The 20837-nt window shown below is 44.6% G+C and overlaps 1 protein-coding gene across 3 annotated transcripts in view; it reads left to right on the top strand.

Moving 5' to 3' along the window:
• The window catches only part of DRC1 (dynein regulatory complex subunit 1), a 50873-nt gene that overhangs the window by 24946 nt on the left and 5090 nt on the right, over positions 1-20837 (top strand). For 2 of the 3 annotated variants that reach the window (XM_054474899.2, XM_054474900.2), the window contains 9 exons: positions 2691-2828; positions 3847-3933; positions 4939-5061; positions 9678-9817; positions 13505-13639; positions 13999-14231; positions 17846-17958; positions 19149-19238; positions 19747-19836. In XM_054474899.2, coding sequence (XP_054330874.1) covers positions 2691-2828; positions 3847-3933; positions 4939-5061; positions 9678-9817; positions 13505-13639; positions 13999-14231; positions 17846-17958; positions 19149-19238; positions 19747-19836 — 1149 coding nt within the window. The remainder of the gene's footprint in view (positions 1-2690; positions 2829-3846; positions 3934-4938; positions 5062-9677; positions 9818-13504; positions 13640-13998; positions 14232-17845; positions 17959-19148; positions 19239-19746; positions 19837-20837) is intronic. The other variant, XM_063648874.1, reaches the window with a different exon arrangement.

The following is a 20837-nucleotide window of genomic DNA, read 5'->3' as shown; positions in this document are numbered from 1 at the left end:
CTTTTAGTAATGTTTTACAGTTTTCAGTGTACAAGGCTTTTGCCTACTTGGTTACATTTATTCCTAAGTATTTCATTCTTTTTGGTGCTATAGTAAATGGATTATTTTCTTAATTTCCATTTTGGATTGGTCATTATTTGCATATAAGAATGCAACTGATTTAAAATTTTTTAAACATTTAATTTAATTTTTTTGAGACAGAGTCTCGCTCTGTCGCCCAGGCTGGAGTGCAGTAGACTGATCTTGGCTCACTACAACCTCCACCTCCTGGGCTCAAGGGATCCTCCTGCCTCAGCCTCCCAAGTAGCTGGGATTACAGCGCGCGTCACCATGCCCAGCTAATTTTTGTGTTTTTAGTAGAGATGGGGTTTCACCACGTTGCCAAGGCTGGTCTCGAACTCCTGACCTCAAATTACCCACCCACCTCCACCTTCCAAAGTGTTGGGATTACAGTTGTGAGCCACTGCACCTGAGCTTTTTTTTGAAATTTAAAATTAAAAAATTTTATGGGTAGGTGTATATATTTATGGGGTACGTAAGATATTTTGATACAGCTATACAGTGTATGATAATCACATTGGGGTAAATGGGATATCCATCACTTCAAGCGTGTATCATTTCTTTGTGTTACAAACATTCCAGTTATACTCTTTTAGTTATTTTAAAATGTACAATAAATCTCGCTGACCTTAGTCACCCTGTTGTGCTGTCAAATACTAGATCTTATTCATTCTAACTATATTTTTGTACCTATTAACCATCCCCATTCCTCCCCGACCCCCCACACTACCCTTCTCGGTCTCTGGTAACTGTCATTCTACTTTCTATCTCCACAAGTTCAATTATTTTAATTTTTAGCTCCCACAAACGAGTGAAAACATGCAAAATTTGAATTTTTGTGCCTGGCTTATTTCATTTAACATAATGCCTTTCAATTCCATCTATGTTGTTGTAAATGACAGGATCTCATTCTCTTTTATGGCTGAACAGTACTCCGCTGTGTATATGTACCACATTTGCTTTATCCATTCATCTGCCGATGGACACTTAGGTTGATTCCAATTCTTGGCTATTGTGAATAGTGTGATTTTTGAATTTTGATTTTGTGTCCTGCAACTTTGCTGAATTTAAGTTCTAACAGGTTTTCGTGTATGTGAAATCTTTAGTTTTTCTGCATATAAGATCATGTCATCTGTGAGCAAAGATGATTTTAACTCTTCCAATTTTGATGTCTTTTCAAGGGATAAACTTTTAACTAGAAGTAAAAGCTTTGTCATAATTGTAGAATTATTAGCTATCTAATAGAAATACAGTCATGCGTCACTTAATGATGGGGATATATTCTGAGAAATGCATTGTTAGGTGATTTCATTGTTGTGAGAACATCGTAACATGTGCTTACACAAACCTAGATGGTATAACCTACTACACACCTAGGGTATATGATATAACTTATTGTTTCTATGCTACAAACCTGTCCAGAATATTACTATACTGAATACTGTAAGCAATTGTAACACAGTGCTAAGTATTTGTGTATCTAAACAGAAAAGGCACAGTAAAAATACCATATTATGGCTGGGCGCGGTGGCTCACGCCTGTAATCCTAGCACTTTGGGAGGCCGAGGCAGGTGGATCACAAGGTCAGGATATCGAGACCATCCTGGCTAACACGGTGAAACCCCGTCTCTACTAAAAATACAAAAAATTAGCCAGGCGTAGTGGTGGGCGCCTGTAGTCCCAGCTACCTGGGAGGCTGAGGCAGGAGAATGGCATGAACCTGGGAGGTGGAGCTTGTAGTGAGCCGAGATCGCGCCACTACACTCCAGCCTGGGAGACAGAGCAAGACTCCATCTCAAAAAAAAAAAAAAAACAAACAAACAAAACACACTACTGTATTATAATCCTATGGGACCACTGTCATATGTGTGGTCCATCATTGACTGAAATGTTGTTATGCAGCACATGACTGTAGTATTTTTACAGCAAATACTGTTCCGGAGTTTAGTCCTTAGTTAAGGAATGCAACTTAGTCTGCAGTAGATACATTCCCATGTTGGAACCTGGACATTAATTGCTCAGCTGGGACACTCTAGGCTTTCTGGGAGCTTGCAGAGAGATTTGCGGCAGGTGATAACATTGAGGGGTTTGGTCCTGGGGGCTTGTTAAGAGCTTTGTGCTGAGCAGAGCCCATTCCATTCCATCTACTGTGCTTTATCTCAGGCTTTCTAAGACTGTTCTGAAGCCACTTTCTCTTTGTACGGTTTATTATTATTATTATTATTATTATTACTATTGAGACAGGGTCTTGCTCCATCTCCCAGGCTGGCGTGCAGTGGTGCAATCATGGCTCACTGTAGCCTCGACCTTCTGGTCTCAAGCAATCCTCCTACCTCAGCCTCCCAAGTAGCTGGGACCACAGGCGTGCACCACCACGTCTGGCTAATTTTTGTATTTTTTTGTAGAGATAGAGTTTTGCCATACTACGCGGGCTGGTCTCCTGAGCTGAAGCACCTGCCTCAGCCTCCCAAAGTGCTGAGATTATAGGTGTGAGCCACTGTGCCCAGCCCTCTTTGTACAGTTACATGTCCTAGGTTGACAGATTCTGGTGAGAGGGGTCTAGAGAGAGTGCTTGGCACCTCCTGCTCCTGACACAGTTTGTGGCCAGCCTTTTACATGCTCTTTTCTAGGAGTTAAAAACAAAGGATGACCAGTATGTGAAGGATTTGAAGAAACAGTCAGATGACATCTGCCTGCTTCTGGAGCGGATGGAAGAACAGGTGAAGAATGTGATGAAAACCTTTCGGGAGGAGCTCTATAACATTGAGGTAACAGGGTGTGAAAAGACCTGGTTTCTGCTCTTGGGGGGCCCCTGGGAGGAGGTCTAGGTCTGTCCTGATTATCTAAGGAGGGCCCTACATGGCTTCTCTGTCCATTGATTTCTGTTTCTGTTCTCGGGTTTTATTAATTTATTTACTCATTCATTCGTATGACAAGTACATATCAAGTGTCTACTATATGCTGGGCACTGTTCCAGGGGCCTGGGGATGCAGCTGTGAACAAAACAAAGTTCCTGGTGGAGACTGTATTCTAGTAGGAAGCAGCTAGACAATAAACAAGTTACTAAATATATTATTTCACAGGTGGTAATAAGTGTTTTGAAAGAAAATAAGATGAGCAAGAGGTTGGGGAATAAAAAAGGGAGATTAGCACTCCATAAGCATAAAGCCTATGTGAGGCATTTATTTGTTTCTTTATGGCAATTGGGGCAGACAGTGGCGAAGGGGAGTGCTGCATAGGATTCAGGAAACAGTATTTTGAATTTGAATGAAATGTTCAAGATTGAGATTGAGATTTAGCCCTTTCCAAGATGGAAGAGAGCCAAGAGGGTGGAGGCCTCTCTCTCTCTGGGTTGTTGGACACTCATTTCTGTGTTCCCAAACCTACCCCTTGTGAGCTTCATGCTGCCTTTGCTTCATGGGAACCCCAACCACGGCAACGCATCAACGGTAGTCACAGTTGAATTACACACCAGGGCCTGCTGTGTGACTGCCAACAGGGGCACTGGCCTTCCTCCAGTTCCCTGCCTCTGATATTGACTAAGCCATGGGACTGTTGGTACATCTCCTCTCTGTATTTGGAGTATCGTCTTCATAATGCTAATTTCCATGCAGCTCCTTCCATAGCCATTTGGTCTCATGAAACTTGGCAAGTCTGCATTTGGATTTGACTTTTTCTATGTGGTTGGTGGTATGGCACTTATACAGTTACCTAAAAGTTCTTTGACACTGGTGGGACCTGCCCAATCAAAACAGATGCAAGAGTATTTTTCCTTCTTGGTCATAGAAAGCATTTGAGGTGGAACGCCAAGAGCTACTGGCCAGTAATAAGAAGAAATGGGAGCGAGCCCTTCAGGCTCATAATGCCAAAGAGGTAAAGGGTGGAGGCTGTCAAGGGTGATCCGTGGGGTCTGGGTGATTTTTATTGTGACTGAATTAGCTAGCTAGCCTTTTTGTATCTGTTTTTTTTTTTTTTTGAGATGGAGTCTTGCTTCTGTCACCAGGTTGGAGTGCTGTGGCGCAATCTCGGCTCACTGCAACCTCCAACTGCCTGGTTCAAGTGATTCTCCTGCTTCAGCCTCCTGAGTAGCTGGGATTACAGGCACACACCACCACGCTAATTTTTGTATTTTTAGTAGAGATGGGGTTTCACCATGTTGACCAGGATGGTCTCGATCTCCTGACCTCGTGATCCGCTTGTCTCGGCCTCCCAAAGTGCTGGGATTACAGGCGTGAGCCTCCATGCCCGGCCGCCTTTTTGTATCTTGAGTAGAATTGCTGTGGCTGAATACTACTGTGTTCATTACTGCATTTCCTAGCTAATCCGTGTGGCCTTGCAGATGGGGATTGTCTCTTTGGTGGTGGTGAGTACCACCCAGGCAGCTTGCCGTGTTTTCCATGGTCCCATCACTTTCCCCTTTGTTTACTGGGTATCTCACCCAGCTGTGAATATTCATGGCCCAAGGTGTTTTAAGACACATTTTTAAATGGTGTGGGATTATCACTTTATTTCAGAGTTGTAAAGAACAAATAAGTGACTTGACCAAGATCCAATAGAATTTTTAGAAATACAAACATCTGATTTCAGGGTCTGTGCGTAATTTCTTTTCTTTTTTTCAAATATTTACACTTCAAGGAGATGAGCTTAATTTCATAATGGAGCATTCCTCTTAGAGTTTCTGGAGTAATGACCCCATTAGGCAATACAAGCCAAGTCCTAAAAGCCTGGGGTATTCAGGACTTCTGAAAGCCACCAGACTCCCTGTGGACCCATGAAACTTCCAAACTCTCCCCTGTGTCATGCTGGGCAGGCCATCCAAAGGATTGTGGTGGGGCAAGGATGGTCCCTAACTTTTCCCTTGTCTTCCTGTGCCTTTAGCTGGAGTATCTTATCAACCGCATGAAGAAAGTAGAGGACTATGAGAAGCAGCTGAACAAGCAGAGGATCTGGGATTGCGAAGAATACAACATGATCAAGATCAAGCTGGAGCAGGATGTGCAGGTGCAACAGCTGGTCCTCACTAGGGTGCCTGGGTGGCGGAGCAGATGGCGAACACCTATGAATGTTTCATATTTAGCAACTACCTGTGATATTCTAGAGGTAGTCCCTTCAGCATGTATTTATTAATCATCTGCCTTCTTTTAAATGTTCATATCCGAAGGAGCTCATGTACAGGAGGGATGCTTTCTTTAAGAAACCAGTGGAGGTGGGCTGAGCACGGTGGCTTACACTTGTAATCCCAGCACTTTGGGAGGCCGAGGCATGAGGATCGCTTGAGCCCTGGAGTTTGAGACCAGCCTGGGCAACATAGTGAAACTGTGTCTTGGCAAAAAATAAAAATAAATTAGCTGAGCCTAGTAGCACACACCTGTAGCCCCAGCTACTCAGGAGGCTGAGGTCGGAGGGTGACTTGAGCCCAGGAGTTTAAGGCTGTAGTGAGCTGTGATCATACCACTGCACTCCAGCCTGAGCAACAGAGCAAGACTTTGTCAGAAAGAAAGAGATAAAAGGAGAGAGAAAGTAAGAGAGAAAAAGAAAGAAAGAAAGGAAGGAAGGAAGGAAGGAAGGAAGGAAGGAAGGAAGGAGGGAGGGAGGGAGGGAGGGAGGGAGGGAGGGAAGGAAGGAAGGAAGGAAGGAAGGAAGGGAGAAAAGAAAAGAAAGAAAGCGAAAGAGAAAGAAAGAAAAACTGCCAAGATGCTACAGAGGTCTGGAAGCCATTTTCTCCAGGCAAAGGAAAAATGTCCCTAGGGCAATTTGGCTGTGTCAGAGAGCCAGCCAAAGCTAGGACAGCTACTGGTAATAACGGCAGCCATCAAGTGAGTCTCTCCCATATTCCAGGCACTTAATGAACAGTATCTCTAATCCTCATCACCAACAGCATTTTATACATCAGAAATCTGAAGCCTAGAGACAAAGCTATGTATCTAGTACACGATAAATCCTGGATTCAAATTCAATTCTGTCTGACTCAAAAGCCTATATTCTTCCCCTTATTTCAAACAGCCCCTTGATTGATGGTTGGAAATTTCAGTGAGGCAAATTCTGACTATCAGAAATAAGCTTCTAAGAATTAGAACTGTCCAATATTCAGAAGGGCATTCCACAAAACAAAGATTGCTTTATCTCAAAATACGCAACGGCTGAATGACTGTGTCTGTCTTTGACGTTGAAGAAGGATTCCTGCAGTAGTAGGAGGTTATTTCTGGTTTCTAAAGTTTTTTCCAAGCCTAGGATTCTGTTTCAATATCAGCTAAAAAATGTATCTCTAATTACATGTAGATGTAATGTAATTGCATCTTAATATTCAAGTATGGTCTATTCATTTCAGTCTCTGTGCAGAAAAAGGTGTTAGATGAAAGCTTTTCCACGAAGCTTTTGTTAGAGTTTCAGTTCTTTTCCTGTTACTTGATATCATGAAGTTAAATTAAAAACCCCATTGGGTTACAAATATATTTACCAGTCTTTGGAATTTTCCCATGTCCTTCTCATATTAATGTCACAGAAATGAGAGTTACTGACAGAACACTACAAATCTGTAATACAATAGCACTATTTCTGTGGGCTGTACAAGTGATATGAAAATGGCTATTGTTAAGCTTTCTGAATTTATCTCGGTTCTGTGATAATTTATGTGACAAAACTACATACTGTTGGCCTCAGTGAGATATATGGAATTTCATGTTCTTAATCCAATGTCCAAATATTTCACTGAAGCAAAAATTTCTAGGACATGGGGAGATCCTGGGGTGGGTGTAGGAGGTAGGATAAGATCAGAGAAGTGGTGGGCGGGAGGCAGGGAGCCTGGGAGACCTGGTACCACTGGCTGTCCCTGTTGACTGATGGTGGCATGTGTGCAGATGGAGACATTTCAGGCAGAAAGGGGGCACAGTGCCTTTGCATCATAGTTCTTTCCTGTGTCAGATGGAAACCGAGGCTACCTGTACCACTTTCCACACTGTAACAGTGGGAAAAAAAATCATCCAACCAGGGACTACCCATGTGGCAACATGTGGAACGTTTTAGTAGGTTGAACTTTATCATAGTGACTCTTCAGTGTACTTTCACTAGATGTTCAAGCCAAATGGCATTGATTTTTGTTAAGAAGATATAACATGCAGCTCAACGTCAAATTTGCTCTTTGCAACTAATGCATAGCACTCTACCAATTCTAAAACATGGAACTAAAATTCTTGCAAACCACAAAAATGGGAAGGATCCAGTACACATAGATTTGGATGATGGGTAAAGTACAAGAAGTAAAAAAAATGTCTTACTGTTCAAGTGCTTACTGCCAGTAAAGGTCATGTTATGAATAACAGAGCAAAGAGAAGCCTGTAAACATTGTGTACTTAGGGGGAAACTCTGTACCCCTGCCCATCACCCTAAAAGAAAACTGCTAGAAACATTTCATTCTTGATGCAGGAAGCAAATGTTTTTATCTGTAGGCCTTATACACTCATTTAGGATTGTAAGATGTTCAGCTTAAACTTAGGGGCTGTTACCTTTAAAACCAGAATATTAATCCCCCCAAATTAAATATGTTATTTATTTACACTATATTAATTTACATTGTGCAAAGCACAGAGATAAGCAAAGTACAGCCCCTGCCCTTAAGGAACTTATAATCTATTATGAAAGCAAGCTACTGCCGGGCACGGTGGCTCATGCCTGTAATCCCAGCACTTCGGGAGGCCGAGGCAGGTGGATCATGAGGTCGGGAGATTGAGATCATCCTGGCTAACATGGTGAAACCATGTCTCTACTAAAAATACAAAAAATTAGCCGGGTGTGGTGGCGGGCGCCTGTAGTCCCAGCTACTCAGTAGGCTGAGGCAGGAGAATGGTGTGAACCTGGGAGGTGGAGCTTGCAGTGAGCCGAGATTTCACCACTGCACTCCAGCCTGGGTGACAGAGCGAGACTCTGTCAAAAAAAAAAAAAGAAAGAAAGAAAGCTACACGAATAGCATCAAAGAGAAAGAGATGGGGCAGAAAGGGGGAGCAGGAGTGTGGCCTGAGATGACATTGCCAGTCTTAGGGTTCCAACATGGGATCCTGCAGGCCCAGCTTAGGGTCGAGATTGGGGTAAATAGGCCCAGTGGGGTCTCTGGAGTCAGCAGAGAAGGCCAGAGGGAAAGGCTGTTTTAAATTTCCATCCTGCTGGCATATTGGTGGCAGCCTCTTTCCCTGAGCCCATGGGCAAGAGATGACACCCAAAAGCAGCTGTGGAGAAGCTTGTGCTGCTCCAGGAAAAAGGAGGGAAGGTGTTATCAACACTTATGCTACCTTTACTGTAGAAGGACTTTTGTGGCAGGTTAGCTTGTAATCTTTATCAATGACTCATAAAACACAAACATCATGTTTTGCCATTAGTCTTGGGAACATGAACTGCAACTTTGCAAAAATATCTTTGGATAATTGAATAATAAGCACAGACATTTAACAAAACCAATTACAGGTATTTTTAACTTTTATTTTAGGTTCAGGGTACATGTGCAGGTTTGTTATATGGGTAAACTGCACGTCACAGGGGTTTGCTGTGCAGATTATTTCATTGCCCGGGTAATAAGCATAGTACTTGATAGGTAGTTTTTTGATCCTCTCCCTGCTCCCAACCTCCACCCTCAAGTAGGCCCCAGTGTCTACTGTTCCCCTCTTTGTGTCCATCTGTTCTCATTGGTCCCACTTATAGTGAAAACATGTGGTATTTGGTTTTCTGTTCCTATGTTAGTTTGCTTAGGATAATAGCCTCCAGATCCAATTATGTTGCTGCAAAGGACATATTCTCATTCTTTTTTTTTTTAAACCTTTATGTCAAACCATATGATGTTGCTCTTTTTATGGCTGCATAATATTCCATGGTGTATATGTACCACATTTTAAAAATCCAGTCTACCGTTGATGGGCAACTAGGTTGATTCCATGTCTTTGCTATTGTGAATAGGCTGCAATGAACAAATGCATGCATGTGTCTTTGTGGTAGAACCATTTATATTCCTTTGGGTATATATCCAATAATGAGATTGCTGTGTCAAATGGTAGTTCTGTTTTAAGTTCTTTGAGGAATTGCCACACTGCTTTCTACAATGCCTGAACTAATTTACATTCCCTCCAGCAGTGTGTAAGTGTTCCTTTTTCTCTGCAACCTCACCAGCATCTCCTGGTTTTTTTTTTTTTTTTTTTTTTTTCACTTTTTTATAATAGCCATTCTGACTGGTGTGAGATGGTATCTCATTGTGGTTTTGATTAGCATTTCTCTAATGATTAGTGATGTTGATCATTTTGTCATATGCTTGTTGGCTGCATGTATGCCTTCTTTTGAAAAGTGTTGTTCATGTTCTTTGCCCACCCGCTCCCCGCCCTTTTTTTTTTGGAGACAAGGTCTTCCTGTGTTGCTCAGACTGGAGTGAAGTGGCATGATCTTGGTTCACTGCAGCCTCGACTTCCCAGTAGGCTCAAGCAAACCTCCCACCTCAGTCTCCCGAATAGCTGGGACTACAGGCACATGCCACCATGCCTGGCTAATTTAAAATTTTTTTTTGTAGAGATGGGTTCTCACTTTGTTGCCCAGGCTGGTCTCGAATTCCTGGCCTCAAGCAATCCTCCCTCCTTGGTCTTTAGATTCTTGAGCAGCAGCTTCAGCAGAGGAAAGCAATTTATCAGCTAAACCAAGAGAAATTAGAGTACAACTTGCAGGTGCTGAAGAAGAGAGATGAAGAAAGCACAGTAATTAAATCCCAGCAGAAGAGGAAGATCAATCGGTAAGCTAGCATGCAGAGCATCTTTCTTCTGGGCCTTCTGTGCTGAGAATAGGGAAGGATATGTACTTTTTTCTATTGAAGGGGTAGAAACCATTAAAAATATAACCAACACTTTTTAAAATAGTTTTTTGGAAAAGTTAATACATTCAAGTGGTTCCCCTTCTCTCCCCAAGAAAAGAGTACATAGCAAAAGATCTTCCATCCCCATTCATCTTGTTCCTCTTTCCTACCTCTGTAACCATTATTTGTCTCTTCCAGAATTTCATTAGGCATATACAAGCCCACACAAATATTCTCATCCCCCATCTGCTTTTACACAAATGATGGCAGTCTGTACACACTCCTGTATATCTTGAAGACCTTTCCATCCCAGTTCATAGAGAGCTTTCACAGTTTCTTAAGCTGCTTACTACCCACTGCACAGATGCACTATGATTTATTTGACCAGTCTCTAATGATGGACATGTAGATTGCTTCCAACCTTTTCCTCTTGCAAATAGTACCAACCTAAGTACTCATGACATGTGCCAGTTTGCTTTTGTGGAGATACCGTGGCTCATTGAAAGGTACCTATTGCTTGAAATTTCTCTTACATCCTTCCCTTCTTCCTCATCTCCTTACTCCTATCCTTCCTGCCTTTCTTCCTTTAAGAATTGCGTTCTAAGTTTCAGACCATTGTGCTAGGCTCTGAGGACCAGAGTGGAATAAGACTTCTTGCTTGTGGAAGGAGACAAGATTGGGGATTTCCCTCCAAACCCCAAATAGCCTATTATTATTTAGGAATTCTTCCACTTGTAGGTTGGTAATACATACATTTTGGACACATGTTGAATGTATAGAGGAACATCAGTGGACCTTTTGGTAGTTACTTATCACAGAAAATGATACTGAATAAATGGGATGGCATCTTAAGCCTGATTGTCTGAGAAACAAGAATAGTCAGGGGACAATATTTATGAAAAAATTCCCACTATATATGCACCATACTAGATAGCGGAACATCCAAGAAAGGCACACATCAGTACAGTGAGGAGGCACCTGGGAAAGCTTCCCAAAGAAGTGAAATACTGGAGGGGGTGGGGACATGAATTGGCAAAAGGCAGTTAAGAGAAGACTCCAGGTGGACAGTGCTGGCAGCTGGGAATGGCTGGTCTGAAGGCAAGGAGGTAGGATTCAGAAAGTCACACAGTGGGTGAAGAGAATGGGTAAGACGGGAGGCAGGAGGAGGTGCTTGAGGCAGAGCTTGGGTTTGATGCGTGTGGCTGAGATGAGTGGAATCTTCCCTCTTATTTCAAACTCAGACAGCTTTCCCTCAGCCTGAAAAACGCTTCAACGGACCCTGCTGTTTCTAAGCACCATCGTTTTGTCTCTTGCTTTCATTGCCATTTTCCTTTCCTGCTCACCACCATCCAACATTTCATAATTTGACATATCTGTTTGTGCTGCTCTAACAGACTACCTGAGACTGGATAATTTACAAAGACAAAAGTTTATTTCTCACAGTTCTGGAGTCTGGGAAGGCCAAGATCAAGGCTGGCAGGTTCAGTTTCTAGTGAGGGCTGCATCTTTCAGAGGGGAGGGACGCTGTGTCCTCACACAGCAGAAGAGCGGGAGAGCAAGCTGGCCTAAGGCTTTGGGAGACCTCTTTTATAAGGGCCGTAATCCCATAATCCCATTCATGATGGAGGAGCCCTCATGGCCTCATTACCTCTTAAAGGTCCCGCCTCTTAAAATTATCACATTGACAACACTGAATTTTGGAGGAGTTACATTCAAGCCGTAGCAACCTATGACCCCAGGATTGGATAAAAACTTCCCACAGTAGGATACTGATGATGCCCTTCTAGCCAAGCGCAGTGGCTTCTCCTCAGGCCTCATCCTGTTATGATTGGATACTGGATTTTCTTCTTTGGTTTAGATGACCCTAAAATATTTGCTCTTCTTTCTTAATGTATTTGTTTCCTTTGGTGGTTCTGCTTTTCCTTGCTTGATATGTCTTGAGTATCTAGATAAGACAATCTAGAAAACCCAGGCCTTACCATTGCTTTTAATTTTTATTTCATCTGCCACATACCTCAGTCTCATGGTTTTGAATATCCCCTTTTTGTTGATGACTGTCAACCTCATATCCCCAATCCTGAGCTCACCTTTCATTTACCTGGAACTGCCAACGTAACAGTTCAGCTTGGAGAGGCCCTGTCATTTCCAGGGCACAGTTTCTGAAACCAGACTTCCCTCTGCTCCCTGTTTCTGGTTCTCCAGCCTCACTCCCCTGCATCTCTAGCTTCCAGGCACGAAGGACTCTGGACTTTTTCAGCCATTCTCCCCTGTTCACTTCCTCGCCTGCTATCTTGCCCAGACCTTCAGTATGCACCTGGAGTTTGTTTTGTTAGCTTTTGTAATTAGATGACACATAGAAACTCCCTTACTGCGTGACATTGGAAAAAAACACTTTGGAATGACTACTTATTTTTACACCTGTGCTTGGAAAGCCTCCTTGACTGCTGTAGTTAAGAAAATGGGTTAGCTGTTTCTTTCTATCAGAGACTAAGGTAACTACTTTTTTGCATTTTCTTGATGATGAAAATATGAATGATGAATGTTTACATTTGAGAGACATTTTGATCATTTCAGAATAATGCTTAGGAGAGGGAAAATTTTATTTTTAGAATTTCTAAACTTAAAATATTTTGGCCTTCAACTTCTCTGTTACTGTGTGAATGGGGCACTGATAAAAGACACCTCTGTAGTAGTTTGAAGTCTGAAGTATGGGCCTGGGTCTAAAAATCGTGCCTGCCATGCATATTTTATGGGCCAAGTTTCCATGCACAGCGCTCCTGTTAGCAGTGAGATGGTGAGCTGTGCCATGCCTGGATTCACAGTGCTATTGGACAGGTTTTAACTGCCTCTTGCTGTTCTGGAAACTTTGGACCATCCCCTCCCCTGCAGCAAGGGTAAGTTAGATGCCTCACCTCTGGGCTCCCCTGGCACCCTGCATAAAACTCTCCTATAGCACTTTCCACGCTGTACTGTAATTAACGTTTGTCTTTGTTTTTGACTAGACTGATAGTACCTTGTATTGAAACGTATCTTTGTATTCATCTTTGTCTTTCAACATATCCTTGCGCAAAAGTGGCATTTCATGTTTGTTTAATGAATACGTGAATGAGTGAATAAATGAATGAATGAATGAGTTACTGGACCTGTTAATGGTATCAGCTCTTTGAGGCTGGAAGATTTATGTATCATAGGCTTTTGTGATGTGCATTTTTTTTTCTTTAAAATTTCCTTGCTTCATGATTGAATTAAACATCCAAGTCATGACAATGAAATAGTTAAGATAGATTATTTAAATATGTGAGGCTGGCCCTAGGTATGGGTATGGGCATTCTGACAAATGACGTGTTGTGAAGTAGGTTCTGTCCAGTCTTGAGTAGGAGGCTGCCTCTTGGTGGGAATGGGCTCCGGATTGTTTTCAATGCGTTTCGTTTTGAACTGTCCCATGACCTCCTGTTGCCTTCCTTTTGTTGATCAAAATGGGATCTGTGTTATGGAATATATGGGAGGGTTTTCTGCTCTTCCACAGATCTGCTCCTGGGTTTGTTGTAGAGCTGAATCAGGTGGATGAGAGGAACATACGTCGTACCTTCTATTCAGCTGCAGACTAACTTTTTTTCTTTCAACCAGCCTGCATGATATACTTAACAATCTGAGATCAAAATATGCCAAGCAAATAAAGCAGTTTCAGGAGGAGAACCAGTCTCTAACCTCGGACTACAAACGTCTTGTGATGCAATTCAAGGAGCTACAGAAAGCCATGAGGTATCTTAAGGACTTGGTCCTGAGGCACTTGTCCTAGCATAGAGATGATGGAGATGGAGTTTGTATAGGCTGTGATTTCGTTGGACTTGATATTGCCAGCTATTCTGGGGCTGGACCAGGCACAAGTTAACCTTTTGTGGTGTGTTCCCCTGGCCTTTCACTTGCATGTCACCTGCCTTTTCTTGAGATGTGTTGGGATGGCTTCCAGTTTATCGTAAGTGGGAATCAGCCGCCCAGGGATGGGGCCAGGCCCAGGAATTAGCACAGCTCCTTTTCATATTCCTGCCCTGCTGCTAATTGAGGGGACCCTGGCCAGGTCCTGGGGCCAGCCGGCCACGCTCTGTGACTCTCCTTCACAGGCATTTTGCTGTTATTGATGATGAGAAGTTTCGGGAGATTTGGCTGATGAATGAAGAGGAGGCAAAGGACCTAATAGCCAGAGCCTTTGATGTGGACAGGATCATCCACACCCATCATCTGGGGCTTCCCTGGGCAGCACCTGATTTCTGGTTCCTGAACAATGTTGGGCCTATTTCTCGGCAGCCCCAGAAGTCCGCCACACAGATAGTAGAAGAAATGCTCATGCGCACAGGTGACTAGAACATTGTCACAGAGCCTTAGAGCTGGAGGAGCCCCCTGAGAACATCGGGTCAAGCCAGTCACGTTAGAGATAGTCTAGGGAGGAGGGGGAAGAGTATGATTATTGGTATAGCTTTTCAGTCTCCTCTAATTTATAGCTTTGCTCTCTCCCCTGTATTATAAACTGGCAGTTAGGTCTAGAAGCTTGATCAGATGCAGGTCCAATTTATTTTTGCTAAGTATACTATTGTGTCGTACCTCCATCGGGATAAACTAGTGTTAAATTGTCTCTCTTTTTGTGATGTTAGCAACCATTGCTAATCATTGTCTAAGATCCATTAACTGTATTAGGGATTGCAAAATGGTGATGTGTTAGATTCTATTCTTGTGTCTTTATTTAACAGAATACTTCTTAAAAGAAAATCTTCCCTTCATCAGCAATTTGCTACCCTGAGATAGTCTGTATATGAAAAGCAGGACAGATGCTTATTTTTTCTCTGTTTACCAGTTTTCAAAATAATGGGTTGGGCCTCTAGCATCTTCCAAAGGTACCAATGAGTTTTTAAAAAATATTATGAATGCATGAGTTTAAACAAATTTGATGTATTTTAGTTTACTAAAGTAATTATCCTTATTGAGGCTCAAATTTTTCCGTTTTTGGCTAGTGGAAATCTTCATATTGGCTTCTTTGACTCAGCCCTAGTAGTTATTTATTTATTTATTTATTTTTGAGACAGAGTCTCACTCTGTTGCCAGGCTGGATTGCAGTGGCACGATCTCGGCTCACTGCAACCTCCGCCTCCCAGGTTCAAGCAATTCCCCTGCCTCAGCCTCCCGAGTAGCTGGGACTACAGGTGCACGCTGCCACACCCGGCTAATTTTGTGTATTTTTAGTAGAAACGGGGTTTCACCATATTGGCCAGGATGGTCTCCATCTCCTGACCTCGTGATCCCCCCACCTCAGCCTCCCAAAATGGTGGGATTACAAGTGTGAGCCACCATGCTTGGCCAGCCCTAGTAGTTTTTTTTAATAGCATCCTGGCTTTCCAGGATGACCAGGTGTTCAAGGCACACATTATACTTTTCCTGCCTCTAGTCTGGAATCAGCCATTTCTCCAAGGATCCCCTGGTCCTTTCAAATAGGGAATTTTTTTGTTTGTTTTGAGATGTTCTCACTCTGTTGCCCAGGCTGGAGTGCAGTGGTGGGATCTCGGCTCACTGCAACCTCCGCCTCCCAGGCTTCAGCAATCCTCCCACCTCTGGGACCAAAGACTCATACCACCATGCTCAGCTAATTTTTGTATTTTTTGTAGAGACAGGGATTTGCCATGTTGCCCAGGCTGGTCTCAAACTCCTGGGCTCCAGCGATTCCTTCCCAGAGTGCTGGGATTACAGGCTTGCGTCACCATGCCTGCCCAGGGAATGGTAATTAGAAACCACGCTGTGGGCGCTGGGTGCTTATTGTTTTGGAGTGGCCATTGTTTCTAGGCCTTTTCGGTGGACAGAGCTGAGAGTATAGGATTTCTTTTTTTTTGGTAATAAAATAAATCATGAGTTCATCCTAATACCTCCTCATCAACAGGATGCCAGGATTTTTATTTAACAGCATCAAAGTGTATTCCCTTTCTTCCAACTTGAAAATCTTAGTGCTTAGTGACTTCAAAATAATGAATCACATGCCTTCCCCACAGCACCACAGAACCGTCTCAGAGGAAAATATCAGCCCTGCCACCAACAAATGATTACTAAAGACAGTTTACACTGTTTTATGGTTCCTTTTATTCTTAAAATGTGTCCCTCCAGGGATGTACAGACAGATTGCTGTATTTTAAAGTCACCTGGGGCCAGGTGCGATGGCTTACCCCTGTAATCCCAGCACTTTGGGAGGCCAAGGCGGGCAGATCACCTGAGGTCAGGAATTCGAGACCAGCCTGGCCAACATGGAGAAACCCTGTCTCTACTAAAAATACAAAAAATTAGCTGGTCATGGCGCACGCCTGTAATCCCAGCTACTCGGGAGGCTGAAGCAGGAGAATCGCTTGAACCCGGGAGGTGGAGGTTGTAGTGAGCCAAGATTGCACCACTGCACTCCAGGATGAGCAACAGAGTGAGCTTCTTTCTGAAAAAAAAAAATAATAATAAAAATTTAAAAAAAATAAAAATAGGCTGGGTGCGGTGACTCATGCCTGTAATCCCAGCAATTTGGGAGGCTGAGACGGGCAGATCATGAGGTCAGGAGTTCGAGACCAGCCTGACCAACATGGTGAAAGCCTGTCTCTACTAAAAATACAAAAATTAGCCGGGCATGGTGGCACACGGCTGTAATCCCAGCTACTCGGGAGGCTGAGGCAGGAGAATTGCTTGAACCCAGGAGGTGGAGGTTGCAGTGAGCTGAGATTATGCCACTGCACTGCAGCCTGGGTGACAGAGCGAGACTCTGTCTCAATAAATAAACAAATAAATAAAAATAAATGTACTTGGAATAGTTTCTATGTGGTTATATCACAAGCTTGATACACATATAGGTATTTTTGTTTCATTTTACTTTTGATTATTAGGGATTGGTTTTTTACAATTTAATTATGTTTTTTTGTTTGGTTTTTGTTTTTTTGAGACAGACTCTCACTCTGTTGCCCAGGCTGGAGTGCAGTGGTGCAATCTCGGCTCACTGCAACCTCCGCCTCCTGGGTTCAAGCAATTCTCCTGCCTCAGCCTCCTGAGTAGCTGGGATTACAGGTGCGTGCCACCATGCCCTAATTTTTGTATTTTTAGTAGAGAGAGAGAACCATTTTTAGACTGTGCCTGGCCTAAAAATTTAATTTTAATTAAGAAAATTTTTGGCTCTTGCTGTCAGCAGTCAGTTCTTGCTGTTAATATTTCTCTGGGCCGGGCACCGTGGCTCATGCCTGTAATCTCAGCACTTTGGGTGGCCGAGGCAGGCAGATCACTTGAGCTCAGGAGTTCGAGACCAGCCTGGCCAACGTGGCAAAACCCCATCTCTACGAAAAACACAAAAATTAGCCAGGTGTTGCGGCAGGTGTCTGTAATCCCAGCTACTTGGGAGGCTGAGGCAGGAGAATCACTTGAACCCAGGAGGCGGAGGTTGCAGTGAGCCGAGATCACACCACTGCACTCCAGCCTGGGTGATAGAACGAGACTCCATCTCAAAAAAAAAAAAAATTTATCTGTGAATGTGCAAAGCCACCTGCCCCTGCTTTGAGTTGGCTGCTTCTATCTAATCTGTTGCAGGTTTAGAGACCATATAGCCACTTGCTAGAACATCTCTGAAATAAGAATAAATGGGCTCACACTCTCCCTCCCACTTCCTGTTCGTGGCCGGATTTTGAGTATGATGTTTCCAGGTAGATGCAATTTGGAAAAGTAGGGTGTTACAGGCTGGCTGGGAATGGTCGAGTTCTCCAAGTAGTCTCTGATTCCAGCTCCCTAGCCCGCCTTCCCCCCACGTAATAGGCTTTTTTCATCACAAAGAGACTGTGAGAATGCCTCACAGAGGCTTTTTAAGAGGTACATTTTCTCAAGGAAAGCCATCTGACTGTTTCTTAGAGTCAACTAGCTCCAGAAATTATCTTCTTTTCTTTCTCTCTCCTCCCCATGACCCATCTGCAGAAGAGGAGGAGGCAGAAGAGGCCACCTCGGAACCAGAGTCCTACCTGGATCTGCCGAAGCAAATTTCTGAAAAAACTACCAAGAGGATCCTGATGCTCCTGTGTGACGAGTCGGTGAGGCCAGGCAGGGGCTGCAGCAGAGGGACTCACGGGGATGTGCAGCTTCTGAGGCCTCTGCTGGGCCAGTGCTAGCCTGGAGTCAGGAGTGGGCCAGTCCTCCCCTGGCCAAGCCCAGAGTTGGGCCCTGAGGAGCCGAGTCGGGGTGGACCCTGGACTTCAGGGCCGGTTCACAGAGGCCTTGCCTCCGAGCTGGCCCAGCTGGAAAATGGGTCTAACCTTGGTTGGCCAGCATGGCATAGTTTAGGCCAGCTAGAGGGCTCCTGCCAGCTTAAAATGACGCTGCTTCTGAGACAGAAGTTGCACCAGCTCACCTCCATGAACCAACTTGCTAAGTGATGTGGCCACACTGAAATAGCCCTTCTCAGGGGCTCGTTTTGGGGGTGACTGGGTAAGTTAGGATTTGGATGTCTGCACTATATGCTAGCAAACATGATTCGACTTAGAATAAAAGCTGCATTGAGCTGGTTCAGCTGGAGGTTGGGTTGTGGCCAAACATGGGCAGTATTGGTTTGGATCTTATGGTTCTGAAGTGGGTATTCTTTTGGGATAGTGAGGGCAGTTGCCTTTGGCTGGCTCCTGCCACTGAGGGCAGCTGCTGCTGAAGGGGTCAGGTGGCAGGTTCTGCCCTCTGAACCTGCAGCTGGATGCAGAGGCCACCTCCCCATGGAGCCCTCCCCCAGGCATCCCAGCTCAGAGCGGGCACCGCATCTGCTCAGCCGCCCTCTCCCTTCCACCGCATGTGTGCTGTGTTTTGGTTTGGGGTGCCCACTGCTTTCCATGCCTCCCCGTCCTGCTGCTGTGTTCTGTAGATATTTGGGGACAAGACTATGGGTAAAGCAGGAGCCTGTGACTGGGTCAGCTTTGGACTGTGGTGGGGGCCTCAGGAGTTTGCCCAGTGGCTTGTGGGTGAGGTGGGTTGTTGCCCTTCTGGGTGGGAAAAGCTAAGTCTGTGGTGAGGATGGGCTTTGTCCCTGGCCTTGCTTGTCCCTGGCCTTGCTCCCTGGGGAGGGGGGCATTCATGGGCACTCCAAGAAGGCTTTGCTGGGGCCCACTGCTGGCTCCCATCCCTGGGTGTCTGCTCTGTGGCATGGTCCCTGGAGTGTCACACAGGGGGCAGCTGCAGACCCTGGGACTCGCTCCTGAAGCCTGTCCCCGACAGGAGATGCCTTCTTCCTTCTCCCCAGGGGTTCCTCATAGAGAGCAAGCTGCTGAGCCTTCTCCTGCCCCTGGAGCAGAATGAATGCTATCTGCTGAGGCTGGATGCCATCTTCTCCGTGAGTCCAACGGGGCTGGGAGGACACGGGCAGGGCTGCAGCCGGCCGTGTTCTCAGATGGCCCTGCCATTGCCTCAACCCTGGCAGTGGATGAGGGTCTCCCGGGGCTTCCCCTGATCCCTGTCACATCCTTCCCTTAATCTGCTCTCCACACAACACATTGGTCTCAGACTCACTGCAGTGTCTCCCACCCCTGCCCCTTCCTCTACTAGTATCTTCCTCTCAGGTTGTAGGTTCTCCCTGACACCCCCAGACTCAAATCTGGGGCAGCCCCTACTTGGCATCCTCACAGCCATGGGATCCGTGTTGAGGACTTCCTGCTTCTATGAGCATTGTTTCTGTGTGTTCTGATGTGTGTGTCCCCAAGTTCACAGTCGTTTCCCAGCGTTGGATGAATGCCCTCCACAAGCCAAGCCTCCCGCTCTTAGGAGCTGAGCATCTGTCAGCTGCCCAAGCCCATGGCCTCTTTGATGGGGTGTTTGAGCAACCATCCTGTTTTTTGCCCCAGGCCCTTGGAATTGAAAGTGAGGATGACTTGTATAAACTGGTGAACTTCTTCCTTAAATATCGCGCTCACCGTTTATCTTCCAGCCTCCAGGTAAGGCAAGGTGCAAAGAGAAGAAAGCATTTTCTTTCTTTCTTATTTATTTATTTATTTATTTTATTATACTTTAAGTTCTGGGTTATATGTGCAGAACATGCAGGTTTGTTACATAGGTATACACGTGCCCTGGTGGTTTGCTGCACCCATCAACCCATCACCTACATTAGGTATTTCTCCTACTGTTATCCCTCCCCTAGCCCCCGACCCCTCGACAGGCCCCGGTGTGTGATGTTTCCCTCCCTGTGTCCATGTGTTCTCATTGTTCAACTCCCATTTATGAGTGAGAACATGTGGTGTTTGGTTTTCTGATCTTGTGGGAATGATGGTTTCCAGCTTCATCCATGTCCCTGCATTTTCAATTCTCCCGAAGCCCCCAGAGCACAGTGCTGCCTTTGAGTAGTACTTCTGGAGAAATAGCAGGGCTTTTATGTCAGGTATAGCTAACTTAGCATTTTCCTTATTGTTTATCAGTTTGTCTCTTTGTAAAGGGAAGAATGGCTCGGGGGTGAGATGCTGTTCTTATACTGAGGCCCAAGGAATCTTTTCCTGCACGCTCCCTCAAAACCAGGTCTCAGCCACTGTGAGACCAGAGCCCACCAGGTTCTGCATATTTTGATCCTTAACACTTTCCCGCAAGGCAGGGCCCATTTGTCCTACATATCTTGATTGTAATTGATTTCAGAAGGTGAATCAAATATTAACTATTTTAAAGAAGTTGCCATATTAAAAGTCATATAACATTTTAATTTAAAAATGAAAAACGTGAATGAAAAATGTTTTTAGTACTGCTAGTCCAAAGCTGAGTATCCTGACATGCCTCTAAAAAGAGTTGGCTGGGCTAGGCGCAGTGGCTCATGCCTATAGTTCCAGCTACTTGGGAGGCTCAATTTAGCCCAGGAGGTTGAGGCTGCAGTGAGCCTTGATGAGGTTGAGGTTGCAGTGAGCCATGATTACACCACTGCACTTCAGCCTGGGTGACAGAGTGTGAGACACTG

This window comes from Pongo pygmaeus, chromosome 12 (genome assembly GCF_028885625.2).
Source record: "Pongo pygmaeus isolate AG05252 chromosome 12, NHGRI_mPonPyg2-v2.0_pri, whole genome shotgun sequence".
NCBI lineage: Eukaryota > Metazoa > Chordata > Mammalia > Primates > Hominidae > Pongo > Pongo pygmaeus.
This window is presented reverse-complemented; position numbering and strand designations above follow the sequence as displayed.